This window comes from Myotis yumanensis, unplaced genomic scaffold (genome assembly GCF_028538775.1).
Source record: "Myotis yumanensis isolate MYYU_CA2020_CCGP unplaced genomic scaffold, mMyoYum1.0.hap1 SCAF_3, whole genome shotgun sequence".
Classification (NCBI taxonomy): Eukaryota; Metazoa; Chordata; class Mammalia; order Chiroptera; family Vespertilionidae; genus Myotis; species Myotis yumanensis.
Window position 1 is genome coordinate 193,382,760 of NW_027223754.1, and position 27,660 is coordinate 193,410,419.

General features: G+C 44.5%; 1 protein-coding gene and 1 non-coding gene across 2 annotated transcripts; both read right to left on the reverse strand.

Moving 5' to 3' along the window:
• On the reverse strand, window positions 1-27,618 carry NCAPD2 (non-SMC condensin I complex subunit D2). Its single transcript, XM_070410808.1, has 32 exons — window positions 26,846-27,618; window positions 25,951-26,100; window positions 19,523-19,598; window positions 18,372-18,430; window positions 17,709-17,890; window positions 17,276-17,418; window positions 15,121-15,248; window positions 14,924-15,047; window positions 14,597-14,744; window positions 12,962-13,159; window positions 12,480-12,614; window positions 12,294-12,381; window positions 12,031-12,211; window positions 10,804-10,928; window positions 10,218-10,457; window positions 9,364-9,538; window positions 9,006-9,090; window positions 6,717-6,850; window positions 6,243-6,375; window positions 6,052-6,136; window positions 5,807-5,974; window positions 5,143-5,312; window positions 4,325-4,436; window positions 4,126-4,249; window positions 3,890-4,045; window positions 3,352-3,529; window positions 3,164-3,258; window positions 1,917-1,997; window positions 1,597-1,780; window positions 837-963; window positions 553-735; window positions 1-322 (listed from the first exon to the last, which is right to left on the reverse strand). Exons 2-32 carry the CDS (start codon window positions 26,075-26,077, stop codon window positions 237-239), a joined length of 4,230 nt encoding a protein of 1,409 aa, XP_070266909.1. The 5' UTR covers window positions 26,078-26,100; window positions 26,846-27,618; the 3' UTR covers window positions 1-236.
• On the reverse strand, window positions 17,967-18,295 carry LOC139007947 (small nucleolar RNA U85). The gene has a single exon (XR_011471070.1). It is a non-coding gene; the product is annotated as a small nucleolar RNA U85 (small nucleolar RNA).
• Window positions 27,619-27,660: the final 42 nt, after the last annotated feature.

Genomic DNA, 27,660 nt, shown 5'->3' on the forward strand with positions numbered 1-27,660 from the left:
TAAAAGTATAAAAACATTTATTCATTACAAAACAGGAGACCGGCAAACATTCTAGTGAAAGCAGCTCAACTCACTTTAGTTAGGCTGGCTTAAGAGAAATGCCTTACATATAAAAACGATTTACGTATTAAAATTCCAAAGAGACAGGCAAACAAGTATTTTACAAGAGGAACGGAATTCAAGGTCACCCCACAAGATACCCTACACAGCAGGGATGGGAACAGGCAAGCCAACCTCTAGGACCGGTGCTTGCGAGTAGATGCTCGGCGGATGGGGGTAGTTTTCTTCGGAGTCTCATCTTCCGTCATCTCTGCTGAAAGCTCTATTCCAATAATTGGAGGAACGAGAAAAAGCTGAGTCACAAAGGTGGTGAGCAATAGATCTCAGAACAAATGGGACAGGCCCAGCCACACTACAGAATAAAGTCCAAACTACAGGGAGGAAGACGACTGGGGGGAGGGGGAGAGATAGAGGTTGGAGAATCTACACAGCAGGACCCCATGGAAACCAGTCCCCAACCCCCAGGCTGTGCCCCTCCTAGGCCTGCCATACCTTCCTCGCTGGACTCATCACTCGAGAAGACAATTTTGGGTTTCTTCTTCCTAACTCGCTGCTGGGTGTTTGGCTGCCGACGGGCAGTGCGAGCAGTGCGAGCAGTGCGGGTAGTGCGGCGGGGCTCAGGTGTGACAAAGTCATTGTCTGAGGCTGCAGAAGCCAGATGCTGGTGCCTAGAGACTAGAAAAGGCAGAAGCATGAGTGTAAAAGAAAAAAAAAAGAACCTCTATCTGAGAGGAGGGCTGGGCTGGTTTCTCCACCCATGGGGCGGCCTCACATACCGGAGGACTGTTTCTTGGCTGCTGGGGTTTTCTGGCTATCTCCTTGGCCAATCTCAAGTTCCTCTATCGCATCCAACCCTCTTGTGTGACAGGCCCGAAGCTTCTGCTCAAATTCATCTATTACAGCCTGGAGGGGAAGAGATTGAGATCAGGCTTGGAAATAGTTATGTCTATAATTAAAAAGAAACAAGGCCATGAAGACATGGTGAAAGCTTAAAACTGGAAGTAAAAAGATCAGTGGTTGCTGCTGGCGGTTGGGGGAGGGAGAAAGGGGTGCATGGGGAGCACAGAGGATTTTTAGGGCAGTGAAACTATTCTGTATGATACTATAATGGTAGACTCATTATACATTTGTCCAAAACTATAGATGTACAGCAACAATAGTGAACCTAATGTAAACTATTGACTTTGGATGACAGTGATGTGTCCATGGAAGTTTATCAATTGTAACAAATGTGTCACTCTGGTGGGGATGTTGATAATGGGAGAGGCTGTGTGCCTGTGTGGGAGCAGAGGGCATATGGGAGAACTCTATACTTTCCACTCAAGTTTGCTATGAACTTAAAACTGCTCTAAAAAATAAAGTCTATTAAGACAAAGAGAAAAAGAAACAGGAATTGGAGACAGAAAGATCTGGTCTCAGGTCACCCTGGTTACTGGGGTGGAATCACGCCGGGGATGAGGAAGGCAGCACTGTGGGGGAAGAGCCTCAGAAGGCCAGGCTGCTCGAACTAGCCTGGAACACAGGGAAGCGGCCCACCTTGCCCTCGGGCTTGGCTCCTCGGCGCAGCTTGCCCACAACTGACAAAAAAGCACCGAAGACAGACTCATCTGACAGTTTATCTCCAAAGCATTCAAAATTGTCCAGCATCTTGCGAAGGCCTCGCTCGGTGAGGGGCAGCTGTGACACACAGTAGGCCAGGTCCCGGTACTGCCGCTCGGTTCTGCAGACGGGAAAGGCCTTGTGAGGACCATCGAGACAGAGGAAGTAAAGGCCCACCCTCACCCTCCCTCAGCCCAGGATGCTCTCTACTGCAGGGCCCCTCCTCAGCACCAAGAAGCCTCAGGAAGGGAGCATACCGGGCCGTGCGGAACCGCTGACACAGCTTCTCCACCAGGCTCTCGGTCTGCTTGTCCTTGGTGATGTAGGAGAGCAGCTGCCTGCAGGGAGGTAGGATGCTGATGAGCTATCACAGGGGCAGCTCTATACCCACCACCACCACCAGCCCCACCCCTCCCCTAGCACTAGCCCCTGTCAATCTCTTGCCTTAGTAGAATCTTCTCTGCTGTGGCCCAAGCCTACCTCATTATTCATTCCTTCTGCCTTCTCCCAGACCCCAGAGAAGGTTCCATCCTACTCTCCTGAGGAATTTTCACTGTAAATGTAAATTTGTAACAAAAACAGCTGCCATCTAGTTAATACTACGTGCCTACCACGCCAGGAACTTATCTTACCGAATCTTCTTGAGAACCACCGCATGTATGGTGGTGGTTCCATAAGATTATAAGGGAGCTGAAGAATCCCTACCACCTACATATTATAGCTGTCGCAACGTTGAAGCACAACGCATCACTCTGAGCCTGTGTTGATGCTGGTGTAAACTCACTACTCTGCCAGGAGTATACCATACACATACAATTATGTACAGTACATAATACGTGATGATAATAACCTGTTATTGGCTTATGTACTTATACTTTTAATCATTTTACTTATTTATTTAAGTATATTTAGTTGATTTCAGAGAAGGAGGGAGAGATAGAAACATTAAGGATGAGAATCATTGATCGATTGCCTTTTGCATGTGCCCCACTGGGGATCAAGCCAACAACCTGGGCATGGGCCCTTGACCGGAATCAAACCTGGGACCCTTTAGTCCACAGGCCGACACTCTATCCACTGAGCCAAACCAGCTAGAGCTAATCATTATTTTAACGTATACTCTATTTATTAAAGAAAAGTTTGCTGTAAAACACAATGCTGTTACCTGGCAGCAGCCTCATACCTCTTGTGTTTACCATGTACTTGGTTGTACCATTTTCTCTTGTGCTTGATTTACCCTCTCGTGGTTTGCACAGGAACATGCTGTATAGGCTTGTAGCCTAGGAGCAATGGGCTATCTCATCTAGCCTAGGTGTGCAGTAGACTATACCATTTAGGTTTCTATGAGTGCACTGTGATGTTCATTTCACACAACGATGAAATTGCCTAACAATGCATTTCTCAGCCAGTATTCCTGTTAGGTGGCACATGACCGTGCAGGTTTGTTTGATTGCTAAGCCTGTGCTAGGTGAAAAAATATGCCCCAAGGCCCAGGGAACCATACTTCATGATGGTGTGAAAAGGCTCTTCCTTCACCCCTCCCTCAGGGTCTGACAGGCGGCTGATGATATCTGGAAGCAGGTTATAGATTGCATTGCCCTGTAAGAGAGAATCATGTTAAAGATATGAAGTGACCTACATGTTCCCTCGGCAGCAAACCCCAAGCTGCCTCCCTGCCTCCCTGCCTCTCACCTTGTGGGAAAGCTCATTGAAGAAGTTCTTGGCCAGGGCAGCGATCTGAGGCACAGGGTCAATGAGCAGCACAGCCATCTCGCTAACCTGTCCTTTCACCTTCACCATGTCCTTGAGGATCAGGTGGGTCATCACCAGCCCTGCTGTTTTCCGCACTTGCTGAGCTGGGTCCCGGAGACTAGGAATAAAACCTTGTCATTGGGACCAACACCATGGGCTACACCCCGACACTAATAGAAAAGCCCTCAACAGGAACTAGTACCCCTTCTTACTGATTCTAGAAGAAGTTAGAAAGCTGTCTAGAGCTGAAAGGTGGAATTGAGGAAAGAGGTCAAGCTTTAGCCAAGGCTTTAACAGTTAGTTTGTCAATCCCTTTGAGGTCATACGTAGCCAGGGCCTATACAGGTCAAGTACAAAGCAGATGTTCCAGGGTGATCCTAAAGGCTAGGGAAATACAGCTTCAGTGATTCTCATACTGACTTAACTAGACCCTCCCAGAGCTGGCAGGACTGCTCACACATTGTGAAGGATCTCTTACCGAGCATACAGATGAGGTGTCCAGGGGTCCACCAGGTTTGGGAAGCGGATGGCCAGATCCCCAGTAGCAATCATGATGTTAGACCGGAGAATGGGGAGCGAGGACTTTTCTAGCATGGTGAACAGAAGACGAAGCTGGGAGTCACAGAAAGTGGCACTAGGGGCAAGGAGATGATCATCAGGGAGCTCACGCCATCTCCATCCTCCTTGAGAAGGCGTACCAACACCAGGGTCTACCTGATCATGCAGAACTTGCCAAGGGTAAGCGATGCAGCTGCACAGAGCTCTGGATTGCTATAGAGGCCCGGGTTGTTGCAGACTTTAAGCAGAAGTGGAACAAAGGCAGCCAACATCTGTTCGCCTATTGGAAGAAAAATTCTAGGTTTGGGAGAGGTTATCTCAGTTGGGGAGAAGGTCACTCAGCAATTCTTCTTACCACCTAACAGTTCCATCTCACAGATATTGCGGATTAGTTCTGCCTCTGTGTCATCAGCAGTGGCCCCAACCAGTCCCATCTCCTCCTCCATGGTGGTCTCAGTGCTTGTATTCTAATGGGAAAGAAGCCAGAGATTATGGGTGATCAGAGACAAGTTTTTATTCCAGCCTAACCTTCATTTTGCACAAATATCTGGGAAAAGGTGAATTCTGCAAAACCATTCATAGAATTATCTGTAGAGGAAGGACTCCTGAATTTAAGAGGAAAAGAATTAGGTCCCCTATATGTGTTTTTAAATTGCCAAAGCATATTCCTACATCTCTTAACTCATCCTCATAAAGTAACTGATTTCCTGTAAATGGCAAATAGATGGATCACGCAAGACAATGGTTCAAGGTCATAGAGAAGGTCAGACCTTACCCCACTGCTGCAAGGCTGTGTCTTACATGTTTGCAAGACATCACTGCCTCTAGTGGAGAGAATACAAGGTCCCCGTCAGGTGGCAGGCCCCAATCACGAAAGCTGATGGGCATGTGAATGTTCTGACAAACACTGCCTCAAGCAGAGCCTCTACTTTATGCTGAGGATCTAAGTGCTCTGTATTTACACAGAACTTTCTCGGGTGATCATGGTCACATTGTTCCATCTTTGTTCTCACTCATCTCAGAGTAGTAGCCGAAAGGAGGCAGTGTTGTCTTCATTTCATTTATTAGTAGGAAGAAACAGAGTTCCCAGAGAAAATGTGAATGACCTGAGGTCATGAAACAAGTCTGGAAAATGCTTGGAACATGAACCCAAATGCCCAGGCGCTCCTTTACCTTCTCCTTCGGCGCTTTAGTTTTATTCTCCCGCTCTTCCCGAAGAACTCGGCGACGACAAAGCTCTCCACTGACGGCCTGTTCCAAATGTACCAGCTGCTGCAGAGCCACATCCCCAGCCAGGGACAGCAGGTTCATCAGCAGGAAAGTGGGGAGCATGGGGGTCTCCTCTGCAGGGGAGGAAAGGCAGGGAGAAAAAGACATAATCAAGCCCTAAACGGTTTGGCTCAGTGGATAGAGCGTCAGCCTGCGGACTGAAGGGTCCCAGGTTCGAGTCTGGTCAAGGGCATATACCTTGGTTGCGGGCACATCCCCAGTAGGGAGTGTGCAGGAGGCAGCTGATCGATGTTTCTCTCTCATCAATGTTTCTAACTCTCTATCCCTCTCCCTTCCTTCTCTGTAAAAAAATCAATAAAATATATATAAAAAAAAGACATAATCAAGTCTCACAGGACGCTGCCTCCTGTTTTCACCGATCTTCTCCTTGCTCAGGTACTACACAAACTAGTGAAGCAAGAGGTGGGGCGGGGGAATAGTGGTGATGACTGGTCCAACTTGAGTGACAAAAAAGCGAGTGTGGGCTGAGGGGTCAGGAGTTGTTGTGGGAAGTGGTGGTGGCAGTGGCTTCTGGCCACTGGGCCCATCGACCCTCCTGCCCACTTACTCGGGTCACCCTGGGGGGTGATCTTCTCCATGAGCTTCTCCAGGGCCTGCTTCGCACATCTCTGCAATATCTGGGCACAGATCACCTCGGGGCCCTCTGCCAGCTGGTAAATGAGGGTCACAGCCACCTCTTTGAAGGGGATCCAGAGTGGGTCTGGGTGGACAAAGCCTGCACAGGAGAAGAGAGAAGTTGCCCACCACAGACAAAGGACTCAGTTCTGCCCAAGGCCCTTCCTGATAGCTCACCTTTTGTGACCATCTCCTGTAGTCGCTCAAATAACCTATGTTCCTGCGGCAGCCGGAAGGGAGGGTGACGTTTGCCCAGGGAAGGCTGTTGGGAACAGAAAGACAGCATGTGAGTGTATGGAGGTGGATAAAAGGACCCCTCCTCCCCCCCGACTCCTTAGTTTGGATGTAGCCACCCTACATCTACATACCTTTCTCCTGTCAGAGATGTTGGCAATAGCAAGGCACACCTGTTGGGCCAGCCTGTAGTCCTGTGGAAACTTCTCTTCCAGCCCAATGCTCACCAGTGTGTCTAAGTTGCTACCCACAATTTCTGGTTTTCCTCTAGGGGAAGAAACCATAGTTAAAGCTAGTCACGGACAGGACTCTGTGTGGGACAAAGCCAGGGGTAGGTAGGTACCTATGCCCCACACAGGGCTTCCAGAGCCTTGCAACACTACAGAGGCTCTGACTCAGGCCACCCCCTCGGAATCCCTCTTTCTCTACAGATGCCACTATTTCTCCAGGCAGGGGGTGCTGGTACTTTCACTATCTTATTTTCCATGTAGGTGGCCAGTTCAAACAGGGCTCAGCGGGGCTTAACTACTATTACTGAAGGATAGGGTGTCTTCTCAGAACCTCCCTTTCCTCTCCCACCCGAATGCCCGTCTGGATTTGAGCCTTACCGTGACATCATTCCAAGAAGCATGACGGAGGAACAGCGCTCCAGAGGGGAGCAGGGGACCTTCTCAGTTGCCCGCTCCCAAAGCAGCTGGGTCACTGCCGGTTTCAATTCATCCTTCTGCACAAACTCACAGAGCTGAAGAGAAAAAAAAGGGCTGAGGCTAAAAGGTAACAATTGCCCTGGTCCTTGGTCCACTTCTCTGCAGAGAATATGGAGAACCTGAAGTGGGGAAAAGCAATACTCAGGAATGGAAATGGAAGGAGGCTCAAAATGTAAAGTAGTTTGGGGAAGTACTTCCTGTTCTGCTACTTTTCTACTCTCATGTCATCAAAACTACGTTCATTAAGATGACATACTGAAGCTGACCTTGTTGAGCTCCATGTGCTCTATAGTTCTGACTACTTTCTAGCTGCTACTACAAACCCAACATGTCTAAAATGGAAGCCTTCCTTGCCTTTTCATTTTGCCAGTGATTGGTACCAATACTCTCTTAGTCCCATATGCTTAAAATTTCAGTTATCTAATTTTAAAAAATTTATTTTTTATTGACTTCAGAGAGGAAAGGAGAGGGAGAGAGATAGAAACATCAATGATGAGAGAGAATCATTGATCGGCTGCCTCCTGCACGCCTCCTACTGGGGATCAAACCTGCAACCTGGGCATGGGCCCCTGACCAGAATTGAACCTGGGACCCTTCAGTCCGTAGGCTGATGCTCTATCCACTAAGCCAAACCAGCCAGGGCAGTTACCTAATTTTTTATTAATCAGTCACTTAGTCCTACCTATTCTTCAACATTTGTCTTCCAAAGTTCAATTCTATAGATTTCTCTCCCACTCCCAGGGCCTAGCCCTACCTTGTCACTGTACACCAAAACAGCCTCCAGGGACCTTCCTATCCCTGTCTCTGCTCCAACCAACTTGATTGCTTGTATGCTACTGTTGGACCAGTTTCCACTTCCTAATGCCATACCATGGCTGCCAATTAGAAGGCTTTCTCCTTTGCCTACTTTAGGGGCTTGGACCAAGAGCTAGAACATGGGCTCTTGGGCCAGTCGCCACCACCAGGCTCTTTTCCTCTTCCAGCAGGGAGACAAACGTGGCTGGCAGTAGTTAGTGCTCCTGCCAGTGGAAGCTGGTGGTCCGCACCACCTCCACCTTTTGTTCCCACAATCCAAATGCTTCAGGGCAGCTCTGTCTAAAATGCTGGGGTTCCTGGCTAACAAGATTAAAGTCCTAGACTCTGGAAAGGCATCCAGGGACTTTCACAGTTTTGTTTCAACTCACATACCAGCTTTATCGTCTTTTCCAGATAACAATTTTGAGCCGGAACATAATCTTCCTCATTTTACAACATAGACTGTGCCCTTTCTTGGCTTTCTGTCTGGAAGGCTTCCCTCCTTTCTCTAATTCTCTAAATTCTACTTATCAAGACCCAACTCGAGTCCTACCGCCTTCAGGAGCTTTCCTTGCCCATTCCACCTCACACTGCTCTATCCCACTCTGCATTCATCAGTGTAACATACAAGTTATGAGTGTGTTTTCTGGAGCTCTTCTGCCTGAGTTCAAATCTCAAACTTTGCCACTAATTAGCTATATATAGCCAAGTTATTTAATTTCTTTGTGTCTCAGATTTCTCATTGTAAAATATAGATAATAGAATTACCACACAGGATTGCTGTGAGGATAAAACACGTTAATATGAGTAAAGTGTTAATAATGCTTAGAATATACAGTGTTATTATATTACTACTAGAGGCCCAGTGCACGAAATCATGCCTGAGTAGAGTCCCTAGGCCTAGCCTGCAATCAGGGCCATGTCCCCGTCCCTCTGTGACGCTCCCTGCTCTGCGATGATTGCTGCTGCAGCTCCGCAAAGCTTTGTGACGCTCACTGCTGCTTGCTGCCCACCGCAGCTCAACAGTCCCCAGTCGTCACCCCCCCACCCCACGGTTCGCCATGCTGCAATTGGAGCCTGCGGGATGGGGGGTGGTGGTGGGGAGGGACTGATAAGTGGTCAATGCACCTCATGGCAACTGGTCGAGCGGTCATTCTGGTCGTTCCGTTTATGGTCCTGGCCTTTTATTATATAAGATTGCTACTATAACCATTGCCTCGGCTGCATTGTTTGACAAGTGGTTATGTATTTTGCTACTAACTAGACTGTTGGTTCTTTTTAATTTGGAAACTTGGAAGCAAATAGTCTTATCCTTTGTGGGGCTGAATAAATTGCTGAACACACAGTAATCACTAGTACTTGTTGAATGAATAAAGAGGAAGTGAGGAGACTTACAATTTCCTCAAGACATTGAATTGTCCCAACTGAGGCATCCACTAGCAGCAAAGAGAGATTCTGAATCAAAACCTGGGCCTTGGCTCTGTGGGAAGAACAAAGATTAGGGGTCATTAGAAGACTGATCATCAAACCCCGTAAACAGGTGATTAGGGCTATTAGTTCCCCGACCCCCCGGGCCAATAGTGCTTAGGATGGGTTTCACTGAAAGGTCAGCCCCACTCTGAGCCCACTCTATAGACCTACTGCTTACACATTCAGAACTCCTCTAGAAGGATGCCCCCCAGTTCTCAGGAGACTAGAAATATTGAGAAGCTGACCTTAGAAAAGTCAGCAAAGGCAAAAGTACCCCACATACCTGGCAGAGTCCCCTTTGGGGTTGAGGTAAAGTTGGCGGTAGGCATTAAGCACAGCTTCCCGGATACCAGGCTCCTTAGACCAGATGAGAGGCAGCATGCGGCGTACCCCAAACAGGGCCTGAGGTACCCCAAATTGGAATGCCATCACAAAGAATTCAATCACCTCCTGTACCACTGAGAGAACACACGAATGTCACCCATGTGCTTGGCAAAACTGATGAGGAACATGTTAGAGCATGTTCAAGATGAGGAAATTCAACATCCTCCAAAATCAAGACAGAACTTTCTTGATGTAGTAACACACAAGACCTTCCTCATTTTCCCTGAGACTGTTGTCTCCTATAATGCCTTATCATGAAATACTATATGCAGTAAAAAAGGTAAGCTCCATGGGGCTATACAAAGCAAACAAAAAAAGAATTCCTTATATATAGCAAACAACCAAAAAAAAAAAAAAAAAAAGAATTTTTTAAAAAAATTGATTTTGAGCCACACTGGCCAGGGCAAGAATGCCTTCCTTCCTTTTATTTGTTAATTTTAAATATGTTTTTATTAATTTCAGAGAGAGGGGAAGGGAGTGGGAGGGATAAAAACATAAACGATGAGAGACAATTTTCAATCAGCCTCTTGCACACCCCGCAAAAGGGGATTGAGCCCACAACCCAGGCAATGTGCCCCAACCGGAATGAACTGTAACCTCCTGGTTCATGGGTCAATGCTCAATCAGTGAGCCACACAGGCTGGGCAAGGGTTCCTTTCTTTTAAAGGAGCAGCTAGGTATCAATATATGGACAAGACTGATTTTTCCAACCTCAAGACCCATCCTTACAGAAAGGAACTTGGTATACCACACCTGTGGTTGTGTTTTCATACATCATCTTGCTGATGATGCCAATGGCCTCTGTAATCTTCAGAGAGAAGTTATAAGCATCCTGCAGATACTGCACCAGCATCTCTTGCTTCACCAGTTCATCCTTTCCCTTGGATTTCTCAAGCTCTGACACACTGGGATTGTCTTTATAGTCAGTCTGTCCTGGGTCCATGTTCTCTGCAGACACTGGGGGACTCTTCTCCTGTGTGGAAGCTGATGCACCTAGGAGTTAGAGCATGTTCAAGATGAGGAAATTCAACATCTATAACATCCTGGATATTTCTTTTCACAAAAAAAGGTACAAGTTTAGAACCTATTCTAAAATATTAGTTCATTTCTCAAAAAAAGATTCCTGAAGTTCTCAGTGGTTTGGAAATACCCTTTCACAGCCTGTGACTATCAATCTTGACCCCTGGGTGCCTGCATTACAGAGCAGAAGCATTGCCAACTCCCCTTGGGCCTCTTTTAGCACCAGGTTCTGTTAGGTAGGCCCATGTCTGGCATAAAGTAAATGGTCCATGAACACTAGTTGAAATGTTCTGTTTGTTGACGGAAGAAAGGGAATTACCTTTAAAAATAGTTCCTAAGAGATTCAGAAATCTGGTCTCCTCCGACTCCTCTGGGTCCATATGATTGAAGGGTTCAGACTCCTGGAAGTGGCTCAGGGCTTCTCGAGTGAGAATGATGGCCTGCCTAAAAGAACATCAACTGTCACCAACTTAGCACCCATAAAAGCATCACTGCAGCCTTTTGAAAAAAAAAGTATAATTGACATACAAGAGTGTCACTGTAGACTTAAGGAAGCTACATGATAATCCCATCAAGCACCTAGACCTACTGTCCCAAGGAAAAGGAGCACTTCTCACACTTATGCATATAAGAAGGGGTAGAGCTCAAACACTTATTTCTGAAGTGATAAGGCTTAACTATAGTCTTCAAAACGCTCAAATAAGGCCTTTAAATTTTAAAAATCACAAACATCTGTTTAAAAATTTTGCCAAGAGAAAATGTGGAAAAAATTAACTTTCAATACAATGGGATTATATGTAGCCACATTTTATTCATATTTAGCCCTTTCTGAACAGCCTAATTAAGTAAGAAGTAAATAAATAACTGTGGCCAATGTTTAAGAATACCTGATGATATCTCTAAGGTCTGTTTTTGCAAAGCTGCTTCAAAGTTCTTGTGGTCTCTGCTGGAAGCAGCAGATGGATGTTTCCCTCTTGGTCAGGGCACATACTTATATTTACAGGTTTTCTCCTCAAAGAGGGACTTTTGTTATCCTTAATATAATGCTATTTATATTTAGTAATTTTAGTAGTTTCTCTTAAGCATTTGTAAAAGTCCAACAGTAGCCCTAGCCAGTTTGGCTCACTGCATAGAGTGTCAGCCTGTGGATCCAAGGGTCCTGGGTTTGATTCTGGTCAAGGGTACATAGCTCGGTTGCAGGCTCCTCCCTAGCTCACGTCCTGAAGGGCCTGTGCAGGGGGCAACCAATGGATGCCTTTCTCTCACATTGGTATTTCTCCTGTCTTTCCCTCTCTCTTCCACTCTCTAAAAATCAGTGGAAAAATATCCTCGGTGAGGATTAAAAAAAAAGTTGAAAAGCATGCTTAATTGTGGTCTATGCCTTTGGTATAAATCTGATGTTCAGACCATTACTACAGTGAAAACATGTAACATCACCTGGTGGCAGCATACTCTAAGTACAGTTTATTTTAAAGAAACATTGTTTCTCAAAGGTTAAACACTAAACCTAAACAGGCCATTAGAGAATATCTCATTCTTCACATACTTGTAACTAGCTTTGGCAAGTAACTGACGGATGCGTCCTTTCACCTCTTCTGTGGTCTCTGTAGTAGCAATTTTTTCAGGAATCTCTTCTTCTTCCTGGGGAGGTGTGAGCAGCTGTTGTAAGGTAGACTTCAACTCTGGCAGCATGGCTTCCCACTCCTCCTCGGGGTCCAGCACTGCGGCTGAATAAGAAAGCCTCACTTAGACTCTTTCACTGGTGTTTCTGCTGCAGGGAGGACTGTCTGGGGTGGGATTCCTACTCACAAGCAACTGCAGTTTGCCTCTGGGCCCTCATCTCTTGTAATTTCTGGGTTTCCTTCTGCAGCGGTCCAGCAAGGTCAGTATCACTAAGCTATCAAGGTAAAATGAGCATCAGGGTCACCAAGTCACAGAATTCCATCCCTTGTTTCCTTTAATCCCTTCTCTTTCGGATGGCCCAACTCTACTTACCTTGCAGGAAAAGGGATTATTGGTGAGAAAACTGGCCAGCAGCTGGATAGCGTTTTTACATACTAGCACTGACTTGTCTGCCAGACGGCCCACTGCCAAGGCCACCACTGCCTGGAATCGTGTCAGGGGGAGAGCCTATGTGGGATACAAAAAGAATCAGCTCACATCCCACATCATCCTTTCTGCTCAAGATGTTCTTGAAGTAACTTTAAAAGAGCTACCTATTCATTCCTACTTATATCTGTGGGATATAAAATAATTAAGGAGTACTCTTTGTAGTGATTAAAACACAGTACAGTCCTTAAATGGAGCCAGGCATCCTTGCCCTTTGGTAGATGAAGACCTTTTTTACTGGTAGTAACCACCTGAATTCTAGACTCTTGTTTGGGACAGATTTTTTTTTTTTTGACACCGATTCCTCTTTTCTCTGGCCTATACACTGAGTGGTACCATGTATCTTTATTAGGTAGAAGGCTGTTCACCTTCTGCTGGACGATTCGGGTGAAGAGTTGCAAAACACGGCTTCGTACAAAGGAATTGACATCATGGCCATGGGCTTGCAGGGTGTCCAAGAACTGGTCTCTGGTGTCTCGGGCTGCTTCCTCCAGCTGATCACCATTCAGAACCTGCAGTATCATTTCTGCCATGGCTGCGAGCACAGCATTGCGCATCATGTAATTCTGAGAGAGAAATGAAGTTGGTATAAGCCTCTGCATCCATACTCACTTTCCCTTTCCTAATTCTTAAGCCTGTCCAGGCACTCAGAAGGGGCAAGGCCCTTTAGTCAAGGTTAAACTTGCTTGTCTTAGCTATAACTTTCCCTGGAAAAAGCTGAATCCCAGAGGGGCTTTGTTTGCTCAGAGAAGAATGTAGAGACAAAATAAACAAGAGCCAAAAACCATTTCCCCCCTAAGGTTCATCCAGGTAATCATGGTGGTAGCCGAATATGAAATTGAATCTATCCACCAATATATGTTTGAAAAGCATTAATGACTACCTTTCACCACCTTTGATCTTTACTAATAAATACGCCCTTCCCTCCCACTCCCCTATTTTACTGACAGAAAAGGAAACACAGAGAAATAGAAATCAGTCCTATAGTGCCAGCAAGTCCATTACAGAATCTGGTAGAGAAGAGGGTTTAGGGTTATTTTTTAGGCCAAGAGCCAGAGAAGGGGGTCTTGCACAAGAAGTTAACAATAGCCGTAACCGGTCTGGCTCAGTGGATAGAGCGTCGGCCTGCGGACTGAAAGGTCCCAGGTTCGATTCCGGTCAAGGGCATGTACCTTGGTTGTGGGCACATCCCCAGTAGGGGGTGTGCAGGAGGCAGCTGATGGATGTTTCTCTCTCATCCATGTTTCTAACTCTCTATCCCCTTCCCTTCCTCTCTGTGAAAAATCAATAAAATATATATTTAAAAAAAAAAAAGAAGTTAACAATAAATTAGATGAACAAGTTGGCCGTTTTTGTCCTTGATATTATTCACCTAGGAGTGCCCTGCATTAGTTTGGGAAATGGCCAGGTTGGCATTCAGGGACAAAAGAGAATTGAGCCAGGCTGGTATGGCTCATTGGTTGAATGTCGACCTATGAACCAGAAGGTCACAATTTGATGCCTAGTTTTGGGCTCAACCCCCTAGTACAGGAGGCAGACAATCAATGATTCTCTCTTGCCATTGATGTTTTTTCTCTCCCTCCCCTTCCTCTCTGAAATCAATTTAAAAAAAAAAAAAAATATATATATATATATATCTAAAAAGAGAGAATTGAGAGAGATGACATGGGTTGATTGGAGAAAGTTTACTGTATTGAGGAAGAAAGGCAAGCCAGATGGTAGGAAGAAGCGTCATCCTGAGAAAGAAACGGATGGGATTCAGAATCACAGCTGTCACTCTCTCTGAACTTAAGCTGTGGAACTGTCACCTAACCTACCAGACCTGGAGAACACCACTGTGACACTGAAATAGGCTCTTTATTCAATAAACTTTATCTGCCTCTACAGCAAGGAAGTGCCACATTGATAAGACCAGACAACTCGACTTCATGTGAAAGCTACCTCCTTGGTAAAAAAACATACATAAATCCCCAGAAAACCTGAGATCCCAGTGTACCACCTACCTCTCCATCCAGGTGATCTAGCAAAATGCACATGCTGGACATCAGGATGGCTGGGATACGTTCTGCTAGTTCTGTCAAGAAGGCTGCAAAGCCCTTTGCCCCTGTAGGGTCCCGACTCAGCTCCTGGGGACACTTCTGTCCAATCTCTCTACGCAGGAAAAAAAACAGCCATAGCAAGATAATTCAATTCCCAGTAAGAGGAGGTAAGACTGATATCTAATAGCTGAAGGAATCTAGTATTACACAGAGAATATACTGTATTTCTCATCTTTCTTTATGTTTTCCCTGAGAGAAATGAGAATTAGAAACGTAGAAGCGAAGAGTTACCTTACAATCTCTCCCACTATGCTCTTCATTCCATAATCAGTGGCCCATAGACTCACAGCCGCCACCAGTACAGGTGCCAGGTGTTCAAAGTGCTGCAGCATCTGGATGATTTTCACTGTGGCACCTGTGGAAGTACTAAACATGAGAAATTATGGGCAAAATGAAAAGGGTAGGGGCACAATGAAGGGCTAACTTACTGAGCATATGGTTGTAATGTGTCAAGGCGACACCAAGCAGGCGAGTTATGGCTTCCCGGGTAGAGCGGTTCTTCTGGTGACTAATGGTGGGGTTCTCCAGAAGGCGGTAACAGCAACCGGTAACCAAACTGAGAAAGGAACAAAGTGAGAGGACGAAATCTGGAGTCAATTATTTTGGGGTCTGCCTCATTCATTCTATTTCTACTGCCACCAAAGTCAAGGTCTTCTAGTTTTCTTCATTTATCTACCACCTTCCATACCAAGTTGCTTTGCTGACCTCAGATAGGTACTTGGTCCTTTGAGATTACCAACCTTAAACCAGTTAGGATGCCTGTACAGAACCTGAATACAGGGGTGCGCAAAAGTCCGGTTTACAGTTGTGAGTATGTGAAAGAGTTTATTCGTGTATTATTTATTATTGCACTAGTTACCATACAAACAACTATACACCTACTTTGCCCACCCCTGTATATGATAAAAGTTAGGACAAAATCACCAGTGACTTCTCATTGTTAAACATAAGTCAATTCAGTCCTCAGCTTAATCGACCTTTCAGCTCCATTTGACATAGTTGGTCACTCCTTTCTCCAAAAGAAACACGCTTCATATGGCTTCCAGAATGCCAGTCTCCTCTCAGTTTCTTTGTCTGATCCCTCCTCATCACCCCACCTTCTTAATGCTGAAGTGTCCCAGGGTATAGTCTTTGGATTTCTGCTCTATTGTGGCTACTTACTGATTAATAATCTCATTCAGTCTTATGGCTATAAAAACATATATTCCCAAATGTGTACCTCTAGGCCACACCTCTCTCCTGTACTCCAGATTTGTACATTCCCCATCTGAATCTGACATTATTTGGATATCTAATAAGCACCTCAAACTTTGTATGTCTAAAACAAAACTTCTAATGGTCTCCCCCAAAACACAACCCCATAGCCTTCCCTATATTTCAGTTACAGACAATCCCATTCTTCCAAATGCTCTGATTTCATCATCTTCCCTCAAACCTCACACACATCTGTCACCTCATCTTGTAAGCTCTACCCTTAAGAAAATAAAGTATGAACTACAACCACTTCTCTTTATCTCCACTAACACTCTCTGGTCTAAATTATCATCATCTCTTGCCCAAGTTACTGCAATAGCCTCCTAACTGGTCTTCCACTTCTTTCCCTCCATAGTCTGTTTCAGCACAACAGCCAAGATGGCCCTGTTAAAGACCAAGAAAAGAACACCTGTTGCCCTGCTCGGAACCCTTGAGGGATCCCACCTCACTCTAAGAAATGCCAATTACCATGAAGACCTACAAGCACTTGCAGTTTGGCTCCCCCATGTCCGCCCTGACCTATAAGCCATCCCTCTCTCTGGCCTCATTGCTAGTCCTTGTACACACTGGACACGCTCCCTCCTCAGGGTCCTTGCCCTCTCATGGCTCTGATGACTTCCTCCGGGTCTTTGCTCAAATGTCAGAGTCGAAGAGATCTTGCCAGAACGACTGAATTAAAATCACAACCTTCTTCTATTAAATGCCCCCCCCCCATTTTTCTCCATAGTAATAAACCATAAAATATACTATATATTCTCATTTTAAAAATTGGCTTCTGCTCTATAAAATAAACTGAGGGCAAAAATTTTTGTTTCTGGTGCCTATAATGATACCAACTATGCACCTAGGAGATTCTCAGTAAATAATGTTTCATGAATGAATACATGGGTATTAAAGATGAGAAATTAGAAAAAAAAGATGAGAAATTCACAGCAGTTTCTTTTTCTTTTTTTTAAATATATTTTATTGATTTTTTACAGAGAGGAAGGGAGAGAGACAGAGAGTTAGAAACACTGATGAGAGAGAAACATCGATCAGCTGCCTCCTGCACATCTCCCACTAGGGATGTGCCCGCAACCAAGGTACATGCCCCTGACTGGAATCGAACCTGGGACCCTTCAGTCCGCAGGCCGACGCTCTATCCACTGAGCCAAACCGGTTTCGGCCACAGCAGTTTCTAACATTCATTATCTACTTCCTAATAACTTAATGTTTTGAGTATATTTCTAGTATATTACAGATACAACTGAGGCATGAAATGAAGTATTTACAAGGTAGGTTCCTCATCCACATAGCTCAGTATCATCTGTAGTCGTTTTAACTGCCTACCTGACAAATTCCTCTTCAATTATTGAGTGGTTCCATAGGTGACGAATGTCCAACTGGAGCAGTTGTGTTAAAAGCTGAAGAATTGGTTGCCTCTCCTCTTCCCAGTCAAAGCCATGGGCTGACTTGGCCCTGGCTTTCTTGCCCTAAAAAAAAATCATGTATACATTTAGAAAAAGAATAAGGAAAAAAGTCAAGATCTGCTAGTCTGAGTGCCTAAGCTAACCAGTATCGAGACAAGATAGAAGGAAATACACAAGAGACATAATAAGTTCCAAAATATAGAAAAGCTGATTGTCACGGAAGGGTATGTTGTGATACTTTTGAGCATAAACCCTAAATAAGAACAGAAAGGAGTTTCAGAATCATTGGATTCCCCTCTTTCCTATCAGTTCACCCATCCTTCCTATTAAATGAGCCAGGAACTCCAAGTTACCTTCCCACCAAGGTCCAGGTCCACGAGATTCGTCTGGGTGGTCATAGTCTCAAAGGATTCCAAGAGGCGTACCAGAGCATAGCAGTTCATTTTGAGGGCATTTAGGTGGGCGCTTCTATCTGATACACTCAAAGTTGCATCATCAAGGATAGCTGGAAGTTCCTGAGCGTGGCGGGATACCACTGCGAGGGTCAGAATCGGAGTCAGTTTCATTCCCTTTCCTCATAGTACCCCAACCTCTAAACACCCTGCACTTGCAGCCATCAGATTACCAAAGATCTGTGTTTCATTTCTCAGTGGCCACAACACCAGCTAAGTCCTTTGGGACCCTTGACCCTGATACCATGAACATGCCTTGTCCCTCCCTACTCACTCCAGTTACCATAATTTCTTCCTGGCAACTGGGAAGAAATATCTCCATGAGAGAGAGATAGTTCAAAAGCAGGAAGAATTTCTTGTTGGTCTGCCCTTACAGTGAACACACATAACTCTGTATTGCCCACCAAGATTACAAACCTAATAGATCAAAGGTCCCTGGGCTTAGCCAAACCAACTGAATCACCAAAGCCTTGATATCATCATGTGGCTGATAAAATGTAGTAAACAAACAACAAACACCTTCTATCCCATTCTTGCCACCACCCCCGCACCCCCCATACACACCTTTTATCAGGAATTCCAGGGCATCTTCCTTGAGGCCAGGATCTATACTTCGAAAGTGACTATGAGGGAAAGAAAGTGCAAGGGTTGAGACAGGAACCTGCAGAGCCCATTCTAACAGATCAGATCTAACTTGAAGATCTAACTAATGGCTAAAAATACATGTGAAATTGCTCAACTGAAAAAATATGGTGGCAAGTTGGTGTAAATGCTCATCAGTAGAGATATCAGCACCCAGAACAATTTTTTTAAAATATATTTTTATTGATTTCAGAGAGGAAGGGAGAGGAAGAGAGATAGAAACATCAATGATGAAAGAGAATCATTGATCGGTTGCCTCCTGCAAGCCCCACACTGGGGATCGAGCCCGTAACCCAGGCATGTGGCCTTGACCGGAATCGAACCTGAGACCTTTCAGTCCGCAGGCCGATGCTCTATCCACTGAGCCAAACCAGCTAGGATGCACCCAGAACAATTTATCAATGAACATAATTTAGAATTTCAGGACTAACATGCAAAGTTAGTTCAAACAGCCACCAGTTCTTTTTTTTTTTAAACAAATATCTATATCTATATCTACATCTATCTATCTATCTATCTATCTATCTATATATATATATATCTATGTATATAAAAGGCTAATATGCAAAGTGTTCGACCTGGAGACCAGGAGTTTGATGGCTCACTATGATGCACACTGACCACCGGGGGTAGCGTGGAGCAAAGGAAGGTCCGGCCGGCCAGCAGCTGGGGAAGGAAGGCTCTGGCCGGCAGCCAGAAGGCCTTGACTGGCCCTGATTGTCAGCCAGGCCCAGGTACGCTACCTGTGCATGAATTTCATGCACTGGGCGTCTAGTGTGTGTATGTGTGGTTATATGTGTGTGTGCATATATATAAATAAAATATATTTTATTGATTTTTTACAGAGAGGAAGGGAGAGTGATAGAGAGCTAGAAATATCAATGAGAGAGAAACATCAGTCAGCTGCCTCCTGCACACCTCCCACTGGGGATGTGCCCGCAACCAAGGTACATGCCCTTGACAGGAATCGAACCTGGGACCTTTCAGTCTGCAGGCCGATGCTCTATCCGCTGAGCCAAACCAGTTAGGGCGCCACCAGTTCTTTTTAAAACACCAGTGAGTACTTTACTTACTGTAGAATGCTGTAGACAGTATCAAAGTGCTCCAGCATGGCCAGGGGCCCCTGAGCTCGGAAGGCAGCCTGAAAAGCTATAAAGATGAAAGAATCTGATCAATACAGAGGGGAGAGGCACTTTTGGTTCATTCTATTCATGGCAGAAAATTGAGTTAATTGCTTTTATTGGCAGAATCACAAAATAGTTCATTTCAATGTAACCTATCATAATATCTTACATTTTGTCCTGTTTTATAAGTAAAGCCTTACTTGAGTTTCATCATATTTCTGAGCTAGACAAAGCAGACAGTATTACGCCTATTTTATGGGAAAAGAAATGGTCAAAAAGTAGTTATGTGACCTGTCCAGCTTACAGTAGTTAGTAGTGAACTAATTTTAATTTTGAAATTATAAAAACGGCAAAACCAGTACAGAGTTCCTGTACTTTCCCCCCCAGATAATGGTCACATAGTATAGGGATCTATTCTAAAGCAAGACACTAACATTAATTAATTCAATGCTATTAATTAATCTACAAATCTTATTTGAATTTTGCCAGTTGTAGCTATGCCCCTTTCTGGTTCAGGATCCTATCTAGCACACCACAGTGCATTCAGCTGTTGTCTCCTCTAATCTTTCTTTCATGATCTTGACACTTTTGAAGTGTACTAGCCAGTTATTCTATAGAATGTCCCTCAGTTTGGGTTTGTCTGATATTGTCTCATGATTAGAGTGAGGTTAGATTAATTTGCATTTTTAGTAAATTACCATGGAAGGGAGGTTGGGTCCTTCAGATGCATCATACAAACAAGTGTGTGATGTCAATGTCTTAGTATTGGTAATGTTAACTTTGATTACTTAGTGTTTGTCAGGTGTCTCCACTGTAAAGTTACTATTTTACCCTTTGCAAATAATAAGTATCTTGTGGGGAGATACTTAGAAACTATGCAAATATCCTGTTTCTTATCATATTCACCCACTAATCTAAGCATCTATTAATAGTTCTCGCCTGCCACAATTATTATTGTGGTATTTTCTAAATGGTGACTTTTCTATCTCCATCATTCCTTTTACACTTACTAATGGGAATGCCACTACGAGGATGAGCTGTGCCTTTCCCCTCATTTATTTATTTATATCAGAGTGGATTCATGGATATTTCTTTTATTCTGTGTCTTAATCCATTCCTATTACTATTTATTTTGTTGCTCAAATCATCCCAAACTTGACTATTGGTAGCTCCTTCAACTTGGCCTGTGTCCTGACATGCCTCCTGCACTTGTACTCTTGTACTTTTTTGTGCCACATGATGTTCCAGCCCATCTTATACTTTCACTGACCCTGTTCTGGCATCAACATTCTCAACAGAATTCTGGTTCCTTTTATGAGAGTATGGTATGTAGAAAGCAAGTTCTAGGCCAGCCATGGGCAAACTACGGCCCGAGGGCCGGATCCGGCCAGTTTGAAATGAATAAAACAAAACAAAACAAAACAAAGACCCTACCCTTTTATGTAATGATGTTTACTTTGAATTTATATTAGTTCACACAAACACTCCATCCATGCTTTTGTTCCGGCCCTCCGGTCCAGTTTAAGAACCCATTGTGGCCCTCGAGTCAAAAAGTTTGCCCACCCCTGGTCTAGGCACTTGTTAGGCTTACTGCTATTGGAGTATCATTGCTTTTAGACCCTCTCAGTAGAGAAAGGCAGGATATATACATATGTATGTACACACACACACTTATATCTATTTTATCTCTGTCTATATTAAATACATGAGTTCATTTGTGTATTAGCTTAGTTAACCTAGTAAACACATAAAGCAGTTTTAGAATTACTAACCCACACCTTATAAAAAATAAATTTACTGCCCTGGCTGGTGTTCTCAGTGGTTAGACATTGGCCCACACACTGAAGGGTGGCAGGTTCGATTCCCAGTCAAGGGCATGTTACCTGGGTTGCAGGCTGGATCCCTGGCCCTGGCTGGGGCAAGTTTGGGAGGCAACCAATTGATGTTCTCCCTCACATTGATCTTTCCCTCTCTCTAAAAATCAATGGAAAAAATACCCTCAGGGAAGGATTAACAAAAACAAGCAAACAAAAAACCCCACCAAAACAACACAAGCAAACAAACACACCACCATGCTGGCTATTTTCACTTTAAACTTATGATTTACTAGAGGCCTGGTGCATGAATTCGTGCACAGGTGGGGTCCGTCCATCCAGCTGGCCCACCGGGATCTGGCTGATCAGCCGGGGGGAGGGGCCTGGGTGGTTGGCGGGCCTGCCCTGCCCCCTGGTGGAAGGGACAATTTGCATATTAGCCTTTTATTATATAGGATTATTTCTTAAGCCTTTTACAAATCCCTAAGGTTACTCACTTTCTTCTAGGCAATGTTTCACTTTCCTCTGCTTATGACATCAAGACCTCCTTTCCTAACGCACCCTCAGTTAAAGGCATCACTTCCCATCTCACGGAGAAAACAGAATTGGGACAGAAGAGAACTTCTAGCTGCCCCAAGCTCTGTATTCACCGCACTACCTGCATCTGTGCTCATAGACTGCCTTCCTTCTCTTTTGCTACTGCACATAAACTGTCCATGCTCTAATAAAACCATTTCCCGCCTATGTACCAGCTCACATACTCTTACCTACTAAAAGATATTGTTCCAATAATTGTTTCCTCTCCCTTCTGCATCATTAGCTTTTCCCTCTCTGATCATTTCCATTCAGCACAGACACATGTAATGCTGCCCATCTTACCAAAAATATCCCCCATTGACTCTACCTCCCCTTTTAGCTACCATCCCATTTCTCTGATACCCCTTAAAGCAAAACAAAAAGTTATCTAAACTTACCACCATCTCTAATCTCTCTCCTCCCATTTTTTCATAAGCTTATACCACCATTTCTCTGAAACAGTTTTTATCACAGTTGCCAGCAACTGCCAAATCGCTAAATCCAGTAATCTCAATTTGCAGTTGATCTCCTTTCCTTTTTGAAATGTTCTCTTAATGTAGCTCCCACTTAGCGCCTTAATTCACTTTCTGCTTCAATAATTGGTCCTTAGTTTCTTCTACATGTTCTTTCTCATCTCTCCAGCCTTTAAATATATTTTTATTGATTTCAGAGAGGAAGGGAGAGGGAGATAAAAACATCAATGATGATAGAGATCATTCATTGATTGGCTGCCTTCTGCACACTCCCTACTGGGGATCAAGCCTGCAACTTGCCCTCACAGGGAAGTGAACTGTGATCTACTGGTTCATAGGTCAATGCTCAATTACTGAGCCATGATGGCCGGGTTCTGCAGCCTTTAAATGTTGGACTTGTCTCTGGTCTTATGACTTCAAATTGTTTTTTCTCTCCATCTACTTTCACTCCAATCTCACGACTTTAAATGCCCTCTACATGCTGAAAATTAAATCTCAAATATTTTTAGTTGGAACCTCTCCCCTGAATTCCACAGTCTAAATCTGCTCTTCTCACATCCTGGTCTCAATAAATGACAACTCCATTCTTCTAGTTGTTCAAGTCAAAAGCCTTGCAATCCCTTCTTTTTTTCTAGCCCTATAAATCCAATCTGATCCAACAATAATCCTATTGGCTCTACTTTCAAAATATACTCAGGCCCTGATCAGGTAGCTCAGTTGGTTAGAGTGTCATCTTGATATACCAAAGTTTTGGGTTCGATCCCGTTAGGGCACATATAAGAACCAATCAATGAATGCATAAATGAACAGAACAACAAATCAGTGTTTCTCTCCCTTCCTCTCTATCTCTAAAATCAATTAAAAAAACACACACACAAAGCATATAGGTCTAACCAATGGACACGGACAACGGGAGGGGTGAGGGCATGAGAGGGGGGTAGGGGGTAACGTGGGTATAAGGACACATATGTAATATCTTAATCAATAAAAAAAATATTAAAAAAAACAAAACCACACACATAAAATATTCAGAATCTAACCCTTTATGATCCCCTCCACTGCTATCATCCCAGGCAAGCTACCTGTTATTACTATAATAGCCTATTACTCTCCCTGCTTCTTCCCTTGCCCTTTACAGAGAGTCTCTGTTCAACAGAGTAAACCTTTTAATTTTTGTTTTGTTAATCCTCACCCAAGGATATTTTTCCATTGATTTTTAGAGAGAGTGGAAGGGAGCAGGAGAGAAACATCGATGTGAGAGAGACACATCAATTGGTTGCCTCCCACAAGCTCACTAACCAGAGCAGGTGCAACAGAGTTAAGTGCCCTTGACTGGAAATGGAATCCTTGACTCTTTAGTTCTCAGGCTGACGCACTATGCACTGGCTTTTCTGTCTGCTTGGAATGCCCTGCCTTGAGATCTGCATAGATGACTCCCTCATTTAAAAAAAAAAATATATATTTTATTGATTTATTACAGAGAGGAAGGGAGAGGGATAGAGAATTAGAAAGATTGATGAGAGAGAAACATCGATGAATCAGCTGCCTCCTGCACACCCCCTACTGGGGATGTGTCCGCAACCAAGGTACATGCCCTTGACCGGAATCGAACCTCGGACCCTTCAGTCTGCGGGCCAACGCTCTATCCACTGAGCCAAACCAGTTAGGGCACACTCCCTCACTTTTAAGGTCTCTGCTCAAATGTCACCTATCAGCAGGCTTTCTCCGATCATCCAACAAAAAATGCCAGTCCCTGCCAATGGCACACCTTATCTTTTTTATCTTGCTTTACTTTTCTTGTTGGCACTTACAACCACCCGACATACTCCATATTTGCTGATTACTTGTTGAGAGCCTTGAGAAAACTGTCATCTTGTCTGTTTTGTTTACTATTGTGTTGCCTAGAACAGTGCCTGGCACATAGCATGTCCTTAGTATATACCTGTTGAGCAAATCAAATGATCTGATTTTGGATATTTATAAAACTTATATTGAGAATTTTAAACACCAAAAGCAATACAAGTGTTATTTAAAGACTCTTAACGAGAGTAGCCATCCATTTAAAAACAATAATGCATTATAATAACTGAAGAACAGTTTGCTATAGTGTGCAACATGTGCAATTGGTGATAGATATATCTACGCAATAAGGACAGAACAGTCTGTGACACTATTGATTGGCCGCCCATCAGTCAGTCGACCTCCACACTCCACCTTATTCCTTGTTTATCAAATGCGATATGTTCAGGTTTAGGGAGACCAAACCTAGGTAATAATCTTGATCAATTTAGCCAATTTTAGTAATTCCATTTCTCTTACTAGTAAGTAGTTAGGGAAATAGCACATGATCCAATTATGGCTAAATCTGTTGGGAAGTTTCTGGTAAAAATTTTTAAAGAGAAAGAAAAGGCACAAAATGGAAAATTCCCTTTTCTATTTCTGGTCGTTCGAAGAAGGAGGTGCTGCCCTGACCGGTTTGGCTCAGTGCATAGAGCGTCGGCCTGCGGATTGAGGGGTCCCAGGTTCGATTCTGGTCAAGAGCATGTACCTTGGTTGGGGGCACATCCCCAGTAGGGAGTGTGCAGGAGGCAGCTGATCGATGTTTCTCCTCTCATCGATGTTTCTAACTCTCTATCCCTCTCCCTTCCTCTCTGTAAAAAATCAATAAAATATATTAAAAAAAGAAAAAGAAAAAAGAAGAAGGAGCTACCACCTGGCAACTAAAATGGGATGGCTAAGAGGAGATAAGCTGGAGTTTATCAGATTATCAAGACGCTGCATTAACTGACCCTCCTGTTGAAGAAGATAGTAAGTGAAGTAGGTTATTATTTTTATCTTTACACATGGGGAAAACTGATGCATGGAGAGACCAAGTAACTTGTCCAAGGTCAGAGTGATACAGCCAGGATTCAAATTCAGGCAACTTGGCTCCAGAGTCTGAATCTCTACTTTGTGAACCTCTCCAAAGCAATCTAACTGATGCACAACCACTTCCAGTGACACTATGGGTCTTGCTTGATAATACATAAATATTGTTCTCGGTCATCTATAGGTTTCCATGGGTAACTGCATTGCACATATATTGTAGTGTTGCAGCTGTACATACATAATAGTTTTTTTCCATTATTGCACACTCTTGGAAACAAGAGTTCTAGACTCTAAAAAAAGTTTTACTTGAAACAGGTCAGATAAAGTCCCAGACACTCTGAGAAAGCTATCTTCTCCCGTAACCCTTAAATCTACTTATTTCGGCATATGGAAAGAGGTAAAGACCTGAAATACCCCCCCCCCCCCACCCATATACACTAAGAATGTTTACTGAATAACTGAGATAAGGTGGTCAATGAGTGCATTCTTCCTGTAATGCATCCCATGCAATGCTGAGGAAATATTAGGGAAAATGAAAGTTTCCTTGCCCTTATGGAGCTTAGTGGTGTAGTGGAACAGACAATTTGATTACACGTGGAATGGTTGTTGTGAAGTGCTAGGCACAGTGCCAGCTATGGAGTCTTACCTTTAAGCTGTGAGGGAAGATTTCTGACGGATAGTACCTCTTGCACAACATACTGATTCACCCCTCCACTTTTCAACAATTCCTCTGGGGTTAAGGGCAGATGGAACTCACACAGTTGGGGAGACATCCTTCTCCCACTGGCTCACAGGGCTGGAAACCAAACAGAAAATATCTAAGGCCTATCTTTTCTTCTAGTTCTCCTCTCCCTCCCAATATAGAGTGATTTTTAGTCTTACATCATGCAGGTAACATCTTAGAGGATATGAGATCAACCCAGGAGTAGGATCTCATTTCACTCATGACTCTGCCACTTGGTTATGTCATGGACCTCATATGTACAATGGGGTTACTAGTTTCTGGTCACTTTACATAGGTGCTCTGAGTCAAGGGGTATTAAAGTGTGTAAAGAACTGTAAAGCGGCCTATCAATCCCCTGTGTTTGCATTATTATTTGTTTTTATGGACAAAGCTTATTAAGTAGAATGTCTCGCCTGAGACCAGAACAATGGCCTGGCATGTGGGTTTCCTGGCTCCAGAATGGAAGAGCATTAATATTTATTACATGTTTACTGTATGCCAGGTCCTATTAGGCTATATGAATAGATCATATCTGATTTAATTCTTCAGATCTCGCTCTCATGGAGTACATAACACAGCCCAATTAACAGACGATGAAAATGAGGCTAAGAAAGCTTAAGCCTGAAGGCAAGAGACTCACGCAAATTCTGCCGCAGACCTATCAGCCTGTTTCTACCACATCGTACCCCCAGGATATGCCCACTAGACCTCCCTGCCTCTCGCAGGCCGCCTAACACCGCGTCCTATTACCCGTGCCCCCGGTACCCTATTTTCCCAGTCTTTCCATCATCCGCTCTCCATTACCACCACACCTTACCCGAGAACCTCACCGGTCGTTCCTGGGACTCGGGTAGTGGAGCTGAAATGGAGAAAACCGGGCGTGCAAAAAATGGAGGAACCGGCCAATCCCCAGCAGGCGGAGGCAAAAACCTGCCTCTGAGCCAGGCGACGCGCGGGCAAAGCCACAAATGTGGAGTTCAAATCCCAACGGCCGCAAGGGGACCAATCGCGACGCTCGCTGCAGAGGCCGACCAATCACAGCGCAGGATCCGGAAAGCCGGGCCGCGCCGCCTAGAGAGAGGCGGGGCCTCGTTACAGAATCTGGACTCCAGCGCCCTAATCTTGCGGCTGCTGCCTTCCCTGCTTGGTCCTCTGCCCTCAGTCGGTGGGGAGGAGGCCCCGGCAGTGTCCGCCAGGGATGCTGCGTTCCTAGCTGGGCAGTGGTAGAGCCCCTGGAGTAGTGACCCACTCAGTCAAACCCAGGACTGGAGCCAAGTCCAGGTCGGGATTGAGAAGGTGTAGGATCTAGTCCGGGTTCCGCCATTTCCTCTGCTACGTGACGTCCAGCAAGTCACTTCACTCAGGAGCCCGATTTTCTCCCCTGTACAATAGAGGTAGTAAAAAAAAAAAAAAGCGACAGCGCAAAACTGCTGTGAGGCATAGAAAAAGGAAGCTCTGGGTTCCAGGGTCTGGACCATCTCCCTCGCAGCTGGGGGACGGCCAAGAAAACAAAAGAATGAATTTTTTTGAAATCCAGTTTTGGGACACACGGCGGAGAGACTCCCTCACCTCTACTACCGCTCCAAGACTTCCGGCTCGCAGAACGGAAGCGCCTAGGCGGGGCAGGGCCTG

Bases quoted from the DNA above. Each gene is read 5' to 3' on its own strand.
- NCAPD2 (XM_070410808.1), bottom strand. From the start codon at position 26,077: ATGTCTCCCCAACTGTGTGAGTTCCATCTGCCCTTAACCCCAGAGGAA. The intron at 10,929-12,030 runs GTATGTGAAGAA...ATGTTCTTTTAG, and splicing joins CTTGCCAAAGCTAGTTACAA to GCAGGCCATCATTCTCACTC. The intron at 6,376-6,716 runs GTAAGGCTCAAA...TTCTTCCCCTAG, and splicing joins CTTCTTGGAATGATGTCACG to AGGAAAACCAGAAATTGTGG.